At 33.9% G+C, this 12,648-nt stretch overlaps 1 protein-coding gene across 1 annotated transcript; it reads right to left on the bottom strand.

The window, feature by feature from the left end:
- Window positions 1–2,377: 2,377 nt before the first annotated feature.
- On the bottom strand, window positions 2,378–3,579 carry LOC139888216 (uncharacterized). Its single transcript, XM_071871241.1, has 3 exons — window positions 3,105–3,579; window positions 2,941–3,027; window positions 2,378–2,745 (listed from the first exon to the last, which is right to left on the bottom strand). Exons 1-3 carry the CDS (start codon window positions 3,577–3,579, stop codon window positions 2,378–2,380), a joined length of 930 nt encoding a protein of 309 aa, XP_071727342.1.
- Window positions 3,580–12,648: the final 9,069 nt, after the last annotated feature.

Below are 12,648 nucleotides of genomic sequence, written 5' to 3'. Positions count from 1 at the left end.
CTTGATGTGTGTAGTGTATATGTTCAAAATGATAAATAAAGTAATGTAAAGAAAATAGACACTAGGATTTATAGTGGTTCGGGTGGATGTTAACTAATCCACCTTAATCCACTCCCCGATTACACTAATCGGGATTTGTTGCTTCACTGAGCACTTTTCTCCAAACCCGGTGGAGATCCGATTTACAAGTCTTCAACTTCTTTAGTAGACAACAAACCTAATCTTTCTATCCATTTGAAAGATCAACTCCAACCTAGATCAACTTGTCTTCACCTTGGACAAGTATTAATCTCCAAATGAGATTAATCAACTTCCTAAGTCCTTTTAAGGAAGTAGATCACTAAGCTAGCCTATACTACTACTAATTGAAGTTACAAGACTTATACACTTTGTAATGATGATCCTAAGACAATACTAGGACATACATTACACTAAGTAAACTCACAAGATTAATGATTTTGATTAGTAAGTTTACAACAACCAAATTCTATATATATAAGATCATAGAATCTTCTCTTGCTTGATCACATTTGAGTAGTAGTTAGAGCCCTTGTGATCTATGGAAATAAGCCTTTGAAATACGCAAGAGGGTCAGCTCTAAATGCTCTTTAATGCTTGCCTTTTATAGCGGGATTCAAAAAGTAGCCGTTGACATATGGTTGCCTGCACGGTCGACCGTGGTTTTATCGTGCGTACTCCAGTCCAGATTTAGTATCCGTTGTATTGCCATTTGACTCAAATTTGAACACCACATTTTGGCACCTTTACTCCTTCTAGCACCTGCAAAAGAAACTAAACATCCTATACAAGTGCTATATGCATTAAGTGTGTGAGATTTGGTCTTATTGCATGAAAGTGGCATAACACTCCGTTAGTGGTAAACCCAACATTCTTGGAGAAGTGTCTTGATTGATATTTTGGGAAATCTCAGTTTGGTCAAGACTTAGTTAGTCACATTAATGCCTTTGGTTCAATTCTAAAGACTAGTCACTATGTCATTAACTTCCTAGTTTCAATTAATCACAAATCATGTTCCATTTGGGTTTAGGTAGAGATTAATTGACTGATGTCTTTGTAAGATAATCATGAAGTATGTAGAGACATCAAAGTTAAGTCATTCTTGAATAAGCAATCACACTTAGTTACTTAGACCATATAGAGAATTGACTATAGTTTCATTGTGAACTAATTTATACTTAATTTATTGGAGTAGACTAGTTACTTGAATCCTAACTAGTAAGCACATAGCAAGCATGTTAATCAAGTTGATAAATTTATGAGTATTAAACATATTAGCAAGTAGCAAGTAATACTCACACATAGCAATAGATAGTTACTATAAGATTAATCATATAGATATTTGCACAACTTGTAATTTAAGTTTTTAGCAAGCTTACTTGCAATATAACATATTGCATGATTAATGTGCAAGTACACATTAATGTTCAACACATGCACAAGCAATCTCTAGTTGGGACTTGGTGACCATCCTAAATGTATCTAAGTGTATTTTAGGATTACAAGTCTTTACTAGTTACACTTGAGAGTATTGTTCCTCATTTAGCCTTAATTAATCACTAAGTCCTTTTTAATAACAATTATTGTTCTAGTGATGTTGGCTTAAGTGTGTTGGCACTTGATGACCATACTAAGGATGTCTAGATAAGAATTAAGATCACAAGTTGTTGATTAACACTTATGTGTTATGCCTAATCCTGGTTAATTTATCATTAAGATGTCATTAGGCGTAATTAACCACAATTAGTGTTTTTATGACCAAAACTCAATTGAGTATGGAGAAGGCATCTATTCTAAGCATGTTGAAAAAGGTTTAATGAATTATAGATGTCGAGAACTAGTCAAACTTTATTTAGTCAAAATTGGTAACAGAGAAAACTGTGGTCGCACTGCGGTTGACCGTGGTGGCGACCATTCAACTTGTTTTCATAAAACTGCGTTGCAATTCACTTTGGGGTTCTGCGGTTGGCTATGCGGTCGACCGTACCTTGACCGTGTATTTAGCTGAACTTTAATTTCATTCTTTAAGCTATGTTTGACTTGGTCGTTTGCAAGATAAAGTATGGATTAGTGACCTTGCGTGTTTTATGTTAAGATGTCAGTTATCACTTATGCATATGTATGTGTCATTATCAAAACATATTATTTGGTTAATCATCATACTTAAGTTTTCCGTTTAGTTCATTAACCAACATTTAACCAACAAAGTGATCTGGTGGAATTTCAATATCAAAAACACCGTCTTCAAATTCACCGACATTACCGTTGCATATGTCTAGTATCCGTTCATCAAAATTTCTAGTATCGGCATCAGTTAAACTCGTTGGAATACCACATTATCCCATGTTGGCTATAAGTTTTAAACAGTAACATAATCCCACAAATAGGAAGAATTTACTGATGCAGCTACTATATTTTCTCTTTTGCCTTTTTGAATAACATGTAATATTTGTCTAAAGTCACCACCAAACACAACTATTTTACCCCCAAACAGAGTATCCTTGCTATTTGGATTGACTTGACGGCATATATCACGCATAGAAGGATCAATTAATTTAACGCATATCTTATTAACCATCGGGGCCTCATCCCAAATAATAAGTTTTGCCCTCCTAATGAGCTCAGCCAATTTGCTGTCCGGAGAAATAGTACAAAATGACTCATCTATAGGATTAAGCGGTATGCGAAAACGTGAATGAGCCGTCTGACCTCCAGATAACAATAAAGCTGCAATCCCATTTGACGCAACATTTAAAACAATTTTTCCTTTACTGCGTAATGCAGCTTAGAGTGTTTTTTAAAGGAAAGTTTTTTCCAGTACCACCATAACATTGGTTTTCTGAAATATTTCTTGTATTATAATAAGATGGGTTTTTGAAATATTCTTTGTATTATAAGATGGGAAAGGCAGTGAACTAAAACTTCTCAATGAACTACTATTACGCTGAAGTAATTTTTTGATCTCTTGTAAAGTCAAACCTTTAAGAAGTTCGATCTGGATTTGTGTTCCTGCAATCAATAAAATTTAATCTAATTAATATATTAAATATGACAATTTTAGTATAATTTAATTTAAATATCCTTACCTGGTCTGTGGGGATGAACTACATCTACGTACAAAAATTTAAATGTTTTGTCAAATACAACTTCCAGTCGACTCATAATGTTAGATAACAGTAGTTGTGCGAATAATTTTTTGATGAAATGTCCACCCTCTCCAAAAAATGCCTCTTTAATACTATCTATATACTCTATATCATCATCTAATAAACGTAATTCGTAGTAAGCATCTTTGAAGTTATCAAATACCTTACCATTTACCTTCCGAATTTCTTCATAGGAAGTTGGACCTTTAACCATGATGAGTAAAATTCTAAGATAAAACAGATCACCGGACACTGGTGCCACATGATGAATACGTCCAATTGCACCGTTGTTGTTTTTACGCATTCTCCAAATCCAATTTTCTTTGTCCCAAATGAACTTTGTCGGGAACTTAACGTAAGTCAACTCACGTGCTTGTTGGTCGACAACGTTACACTTCATCCATTCAAAAAACATTGTCGTATTGACTGATGGCTTTTCTAATACGTGTTCTATTACTTTATCTTCATAAAAAATGATTTGATGTTGTCCCTCCAAATGGAACTGTAGTCTTATAACTTTCGGATAACGATGATGTATATCGAATGATAAAAACCTCCAAATGGCTTCACAAGATGAAACAAATCAACAATCATAGTATTCTTTTATTTCATCAGTCGTTGATCACAAAGCTGCACTGTAATCCTATCATTGCCTTGTTGATATATTTGAACAAATATCTAATTGACGCGACTTGGTTACAACACTCGTTTAGATGAGCTTGGTACCTTTTTAGGAGTTGAGGGTTATAAGTTACCACACTTCTGTTATCCAAATCGTGACCTTGTATTTTGTGTTCTTCCATCATCCCTTCTTCTGTAGATTGGATAACCGTCTTCATCCATTTTCGTGACATATGAAAAAGGTCTTGGAAACCTTTTTGTACATTTTTTGTCTGAATCAGTGTAGGGGCACGATGGATTCTTTTCACCACAAGGTTCGTGCATCATTAAATTTGACACGAGTTGATAAAGTTCCAGTTCCTTGATTTCATCTGGTATTTCAGTGCATATATACTTATCTACATCTTCTGGTTGAAGCATTTTGCTTCTTTCATCAAGGATAAGCATATATGGGCATGAGACAAACCACGTTTCTGAAATTCCACGGTATAAACTTATAAAAAAATAAAGAAATAAATTATTAATAAGGACGTTTTATATTATGGAATAATCTAAAGTGTGTTGTATATTAGTCATTATTGACATCGTATGTACGCATTACCTATAAAAAATTCATTTAACAGAAAATTAATTAAGAGGTAATAGACAAACTTGCTTTCACGATACCAAATATTTTTTTTCTTTATATCTTTCATAAGTTGGTCGAGCTTCATAAAAAACATCCTTGCACATAAAGATAGTTTGTCTTCTGCTTTGAAACCCGTCCTGTCCAATTCTCTTGTAATTTCTGGCCACTTTGGATTACATGTAAAAGTTAAAAATAAGTCGGAATAGCCAAATACACGACAAAGTGGCATAGCATCATGATAATTCTGAATCATATATCTGACACTACCCTTGAATGAGGAAGGAAGTTTTATCATATTTCACATCATACTATTCTTCACAGTACCCGATGCTGATGCATTCATTAAGTTGGTCAAAGTATCCGCTCTTAGAATATTCTGATTATTCCTTATGTATGAGATTCTTTCAGCCTCAACCATAGTGTAAGCATCTACTACAAATTGTTGATACAACTTACGACCCAAGTGCACAAGCGTGGGTACAACACATTCTTGAAATTTATATGCGAAGAATTCACGCATAGTAACCCTCTTTTTCTTCCTTGTGGTATGCTTATTGACATCACGATGAAGAATGTCTATCCTGTACCCATCTTCTGCATAAACAAACAGAAGTGGATATTGTAGAGCTAAATATTCGGGGTGATGCTCGGAAATTCTTTTTAAGCCTTCAACGTGACTGTCAATTAATATATCCCTTCCGTATAAGGAAGAAACATTAATATTACCTAAAATAAGTATTGCAACTTCATCAACCTTTGCAAGATTGTAATTACGTCCATCTTTGGTCCGTCTACCAATTAATTTATTTTTCAGCTACATATTAAGATATTCTAGGATATTCTTTAAACCGGTCACGAGCCATCCTAAACATCTTGACAAGCAGATTATGTTCATCGAGAACTTGCATTATTTGAAGAATGAGATCCTCGTCGAGTGAATAGCATGAAATGAAGGCTTTGTTTTATTTTTCCCACTATTATGAAGTGAACAAATAAGAAATGTCAATGTTAATATTCTGATTTATTTTTTCTACAATGGTTATTTGATGTTACTCTTTATGAATTAGACGAATCATACCTGATTGCTTCTTTCCTATTTTTTTGATTTATTTGAAGTATCATTGATATGCCCACATCGGACAGTTTATTTATGCGGTGTCGTTAGGTCGCAAAACGTCAATTCAGGATATCAACTGAAGAAGCTGATTGTTTAATTTATATATGCTGGGCCTAAATCTATTATTCCTTCCTATGGGTTAGCAATGGGCAAATATGACCTATGGTCGTTCCTTGAGCGGTCGAATTTGAAGCGGAGCTTATCTAGATAATTTAGTAATTAAGATGGGTTTGTACACAATTTAGTATCCAAGACTAGTGGCCAGGTACACCTTGTGTGGGGAGGCATGATCCTTTTGGTCCCAATAAATTGGCGACTGTTCGAAAAATCCAACAACCAAGTCCAACCGGTTTATTCTAGACACCACTTTATCCGAAATATCAAATTGTGTAAATTCTATAGTTGGGTTGATTTGATTTATATTTGTATTTAAAATACTAAAACAATATAATTAAAATAACCTAGCTAGCATGCAACAACTATGGACAGAGAAGATGTGGTTCACCATGATTTAAGATAACGTAGTGTCGGAATGATTGCGAGACACTCATTGGATAGATATACCTCAGTGTCAACACTAGATTCCCTACTAAGTGATTTCCCAATTAGCATGTCACAAGGAACTAGGCTTTGAAGATTCTGATCGGATGGGCTATGCTCAACTCCCGACGCTTTATCTGGGTTAAGAATATAAGCGGCCCATCTTGGATGCAGTGCATACCTTGGGCGAACGAATAAAGTAGCATATCCATATATATAATATCCAACCTTTCTTAACACCTTAGTGTATCATTCAAGTGAGTGGTTGTGTTTCGGATCCCTTTCTATCAATGGTTTGGTAAAATCTAAAGGTTTGTAGACAAATTAGAACCTCTGATAGTTCTCAGTCATCCTTAAATATTTATAAGCTTAGTTTGTATTGTAGTGCGTTAAATTCTCATTTATGACTTAAACCAGCCCTTACTTAAATCTACCCAATAAATCCCTTAGTTATCCACCATGTACTAGACTTATAGTGGTTCCATAGCTTCTAACCTTGACCATGCTCAAGTGGTCCTATAGTACATCAACACTGTACTCTACTTTTGCAACAGTATTTCCTCGAGTCTTATACTCTTGACCAATGTCTTGATCTGGTCCTACAGTAATTCCCCATGTACTTTATAGTATTTTCGATGGGTTCATACCTTGACCAATGTATAAGCACAGATAATTAATTACCCTTATAATGTCGACTTTATAAAAGGTTTTAATCACGTTTATTGGTGGAAGGACGATAATAACGAGGTTTAACATCATAGACAGAAAGCGAGTACGAAACGATAATCATCCCTAACTAACGTTATTAAGTCATGGCAAACAATCAAGCAATTACTCACATATCATGGCAACAAGCATTTCTAATATTAATAAATCACAAATATCTAAGAAGAATATTATAATAAATTAATAAAAGAAAGGATAGATGTTACCGAATAATGTCGGCAGAATAACACTTGTATTTCTTCATAATATCCATAGCGTTACAATGCTCGATAGATTATACTACTAACTACATACTATTCTCCTATTGATCACTAGAGAGCGACAATAGAGAGATAATAATTTTCCTAATCTCTGTACTTTTCTCTCTCTAGAACCTAGAGAAAGAAAGTAGAGAGAGAACTAATCACCTATAGATCACTAGAGAGCAACTATAGAGTGATATTTGAGAGAGAAGTGAAGAATTGGTGTGTGTTGAAATGAATGCAAAAAGCTCTTTAAATAGGCAAAATTTTCCTGGCAAACGGCTGGTAGGCCGTTTGGCAAGCCGTTTGCCAAGGTCGTTTGACCAGTCAGCCCGTTTGCCATGCCCATTTGCCTTGGGCATGTGGCAGGCCGTTTACCATACTAGAAGGCTGTTTGGCAGCCCGTTTGGCTGGCCGTTTGGCTTGCTGATTCGCTGGATCATAACTTGATTTCTTGTCTTTCACCGTTTCCGCTATAGAATCTTCTTTTTAGCTCCGTTTCTGAATATTCTTGCACCCACGCATTCGTAATTAAATATCATACAACATGAGATTAGGTAAATAAACTTTTCCAAAAATTATAAAATAAGTTATTTAAACGCGAGTTAATCGTCCTAGCCGGTTTTGCTCTTTTTCCTCATTTTTCATCCATTTTTAGTGATTCTTGAAACATAGCCTTTGTAATTACTATGTCTACCAAATTAACCAACAAAGTGGTTATTTTGGCAATAAAGTTTGGAACTTTATGGTTTTTGGGCTCAATATCGGGGGTAAAAATGTGACTTTTTGGCCGATATCAAATATCCCACACTTAGGCTTTGCTTGCCTCAAGCAAACCTCTCTTTTATTTTGAGTTCAACGATGCTTCTGAGGTTTCCATTCTATTATTCAAGTGGCTTGTTATTTATTATAAGAGAAAAATCAGACAAACCGTCTTCTAAAAGAGTAGAAACTATCTCTGCAAGCATGAGGGGAGGTTACATGACTTTGGTTTCCTTACACGGGTCACTCAAATCACTCAAGTGTTTGGGGTTCCCTATCAATCTATGAATTGAATTCGCTCATAGCCAGTCATGCTGCAAGTATTGTCATAGGCTTGACCAAGAATCAAATCTCCACCGGTTAGATAAGGACGGCACTGATCTTCTCCCTAATCATTCTTTCAAGAGGAAGAGCGGGTTTAAAGGTTGATTTGTGGAGAAAAGTGAAGGTTTTGATATGGCGAAAAGGGTGATTTTCGAATCATTGAAATTTAGAGAGATTCGATAGATTTCGGTTTCATGAGGATATAATTTTTCTAGAAAAGATGGTACTCTATTTTTGTTGAAGAGTTCCTTTAGAAGGTGCTGATTTTCAGCGAAGATTTTGCTTCTTTTATGCAATCCTCCTGGGTCATAATTTTCATTTTCTTGGGGGATCTATGCTTTTATTTGAAGACTTTTTTCTTCTTTATTTTTGAGACTTTGCTCATTCATTTTTTATTTTTCATTTTTTTTTGCATATCTCATCTTCATAACTTTGTCTATTTCTTCTTGTTCCCAGAGAGAAAGGTATTTCACCAGAAATAGGTCTTTTGACCTATCAAAAATAGTCTGGAATTCGGAATTTTTCGACAAGTGTTTGAAGTAAACTTGGTCGATCTATCTCTTTGAATTTCTAGATTTTGGAAATGAGAAAGGAAAGAGTGTGGAAAGGGTAACGTATTTGATAGTGAAATTGGGGGTGAGTATTTTCTGATTCATCAACTCTTTGGCGTGAGTTGGTCGGTTTAAATGAGTGGAGTGGAAATGGAAACATAGGTTTTTGTCTTCTCTATTCAGAATGATTTCGGAAGGAGTATCGCACCTACACCACGTATGACGCTTACTAACCATTGGCCTTGAAATGTATGTCAAGGTCAAGTTCTAACTCTAAATGCTAACATCAACACTCTCAACGGAAAAGATAGTGAAGCATTAAAAATGAATGCTTATTGCTCCATTTTTAGGGTTCCTGATGTGCGTAGAGGTGTATACGAAATAGTTATATTTTTACTATTAAATACGATACAATTTTACACAAATTATTTATTTATTTATAGAGTGGATATACCTAAACCTTGCTACAACACTTATAGGCAGTGTACCTAATCATACAGTAGTGTAGTTTTTAGTAAGTCCGGTTCGTCCACAGGGAACTTAGCCAAGTTTAACGCTATATTTTTAACTTATATTTGTAAAAATACAAAAATATATATAAGTAATATTATTATTATTATAAAAAGGGGGTTTTTACCGTTTAATGACCGGTTTGTCGATTTTAAAACTTTATTCGCAGTTAAAACCTAATGTAAAATATTAAATATAAATATAACTTAATTTAAAGTGTAAAATAAATAACGATAATGAAATTGCGATAAATAAAAGTGCGATGAAATAAAATTGCGATAATTAAAAAGTACGATAATTAAAAGTGCAATTAAATACAATGACAATAAATAAAAGTGCGATAATTAGAAGTGCAATTAAATATGAAAATAAAGGAATTATGCGTATTTAAACTTCCGTAATCATGATATTTGACGTGTTGATTTTAGTTTTATGCCCATGGGTTAATTGTCCTTTGTCCTGAATTATTTAATATGTCCGTCTGGTTTTTGTCCATAACAGTCCATCAGTCATAAATATAAAATGCAAGTGTCCTCGTCAAATTATCCTTATATCTGAAGTCAAATATTCCAACTAATTGGGGACTTAAACTGTAACAAGGTCTTAATACTTTGTTTAATAATTACACCAGGATATCGACTGCGTGTAACCCAAGGTTTTAATACTTTGTTAACAATTACGCCAAGTGTCCTTGTACATAATTTCACCCCTGTTTTAATAAGTCTATTAACTATTAATCCATTCCCGTGTCCGGTTAAATGAACGATTATTTGTACTTATAAATATCCCGCCCATCGTGTCCGATCGAATGTATATGGTTATTTATAGGTACGTCCAATTGTAAATCTTTATATTAAATTAACAAACTATCATTTAATTAAACAAATATAAAGCCCATTAATAGCCCATAGTCTAATTTCCACAAGTGTCGTTCTTTTGTCCAAACCCCAATTATGGTACAAAGCCCAATTACCCAAATTTAAATATTTTTAGCCCAACATCATGATTACTTCGGCTTAAATAAGCATAATAATAACTTAGCTACGAGACATTAAAAAGGTTGAACATAACTTACAATAATTAAAAATAGCGTAGCGTTACACGGACAGAATTTCGACTTACACCCTTACAACATTCGCTAACATACCCTTATTATTAGAATTTAAAATTAAAATTAAAATTATAATATATATATATATATATATATATATATATATATATATATATATATATATATATATATATATATATATATATATATATATATATATACGTGAGTGATAGATGAAGAGAAAAAGATGATCGAATTCAGCATAATGCGTTGCCTTTTATAGGCCCCATCTGGATACTGTTTTCTCCGCGAGTGCGGATTTGTTTGCCTTCGAATCTCCGCGAGTGCGGAGCTGTGGATTCCAGCTCACACACTTTGGATCCTAGCTTGCCGATGGATTTTTTAAAATATAAATATAATATATATATATATATATATATATATATATATATATATATATATATATATATATATATATATATATATATATATATATATATATATATAATTTTAAGAAATATTTATATATTATATTATATTTATGTGCATAGTTGACTTGTAATTTTAGCTCCGTTGCGTTGCGCGTTGAAAGTTGACTCAGGTCCCGGTTCCGGATTTTCGAACGTCCTTTCGTACGATTTAATATCTTGTACTTTGCGTTTTGCATCTTGTACTCGTGTAATTGCGAGACGTTTCTCATCAATAATTTGAACCACTTTGATTGTACTTTGTACTTTTGAGCTTTTTGGTCGTTTGCGTCTTTAAATCGTCGAATCTGTCTTTTGTCTTCACCTTTTAATATTTAAACGAATATCACTTGTAAATAGGACAATTGCAACTAAAAGCTTGTTTTTCTTGAGGGATAATGCTATGAAATATATGTTCGTTTTTAGCATTATCAAATATTCCCACCCTTGAGCGTTGCTTGTCCTCAAGCAATATAGTCTTGAAATAAAAATACTAGAATCACTTCTTTATTCTTCACACTTTGTACATCAGTGATTTTGATTTGGCGGTATGAACAATGGTAGTAACGATGTGGTTTACAGTCCCACATGACTATGAAAATTTAGATCCTTTAAGGAAATTGGATCTTTATGAAAATATTTGATCTTTTGAAAATTAAATCTAGCTTTTACCCTAGATAAGTTTTCCGGAATAACCCTTCACCAGTGTTTGTGAAATTGTTTTTGTGGGTTTGGTGGGTTTCAGATTTGAAAATTTTGGCTCAAAACTTGCGGTTTTGTGTCACCACTTGCTAACCTTGTATTAGGAAAGCAACACATCCAGTATACTTGCTCCGTATATTACCTTTCGGTAAACTACCGTCCCCTGACATGCTTTTAATTATGGTCTATAATGTGTCGGATGCAATTACTATCCTTGGTAGGAGAAATAGCAAAGATCACCCTATAATTTTTCGGTCTGGCACAAGGTCCTGTCTTCCACCATGCTATGCAACCACCGTTCTTACGGTTGACACCCGATTTGGTTCAGGTGACCTAATGAATTCCAGGTGAATTCCTAGGATTTTACGTTCAATGGTAATGAACTCATTGAAAATGGGTTTTCAGAAAACAAATCGGTTTGTAATTTTGATCAAAATATTTTCTCGTTCAAGCTCGAGTTTAGATATCATCGAATTCCATGAGTTAGTAATTCTCAATCTTTAAGGTCAATCTCTAGGATTGAGTAATATCAGTCTTAAAAGCTGATTTTTGATCTTTAAGGAGATTATCCTTCCTGGGGGTCTGATTCATTAGTCTTATCAAGCTAATTTGCACGGCGTCCTCCCCATTTTACGAGACAAGATCCTCTCATGATTAGGATAAGTCTGACCACTTGGCGACCCTGTTTGATGCTGAGGTCCGTGGATTTCCTGCTGATTTTAGAGATGACTTTTCTAGGTTTTTCGTCAACCTACAGCTGGTCTGGACGACAACTTCATGACCTAAATCAAGAAGCGCGTTTCTTTTTTGGAAGACTTTACTTCCTTTTAATGATGGAATTGATTCATCGTGTAGATCCATCTTTCTTTCAAATATATTACAATTTACCGGGTAAAACTGATTAGTTTAGTCCAAAGCAAAAGTATCTTCAATTATTTGTTACAGAAATATGTGACATATGTTTTAAATAACTTGGTAAATTTTTCCAACACTTGGTTTTTATTTTCTTTTATTTGCCTTTTTATTGTCCTCTATTCCATTTTAAATGAATTCTAACATTTTGAGTTGTTTCTCAATTTATGTCCTTTCCGAGGTAACAATAATTTCGGTGTTAACACCTAGATTTATCGTTCATAAATATGTATAAACATGATTTTGAGTTCATTTAATTGAAAATTTTGAAAAATTTTACTAGAATTGGGTAGTCAGTATATAAGACTAGGGCTGTTCTTTATTATCAGAG

Source organism: Rutidosis leptorrhynchoides, chromosome 2 (assembly GCF_046630445.1).
Source record: "Rutidosis leptorrhynchoides isolate AG116_Rl617_1_P2 chromosome 2, CSIRO_AGI_Rlap_v1, whole genome shotgun sequence".
NCBI lineage: Eukaryota > Viridiplantae > Streptophyta > Magnoliopsida > Asterales > Asteraceae > Rutidosis > Rutidosis leptorrhynchoides.
The sequence above is the reverse complement of the archived record's forward strand: the minus strand, read 5'-3'. Positions and strand labels throughout refer to the sequence as shown.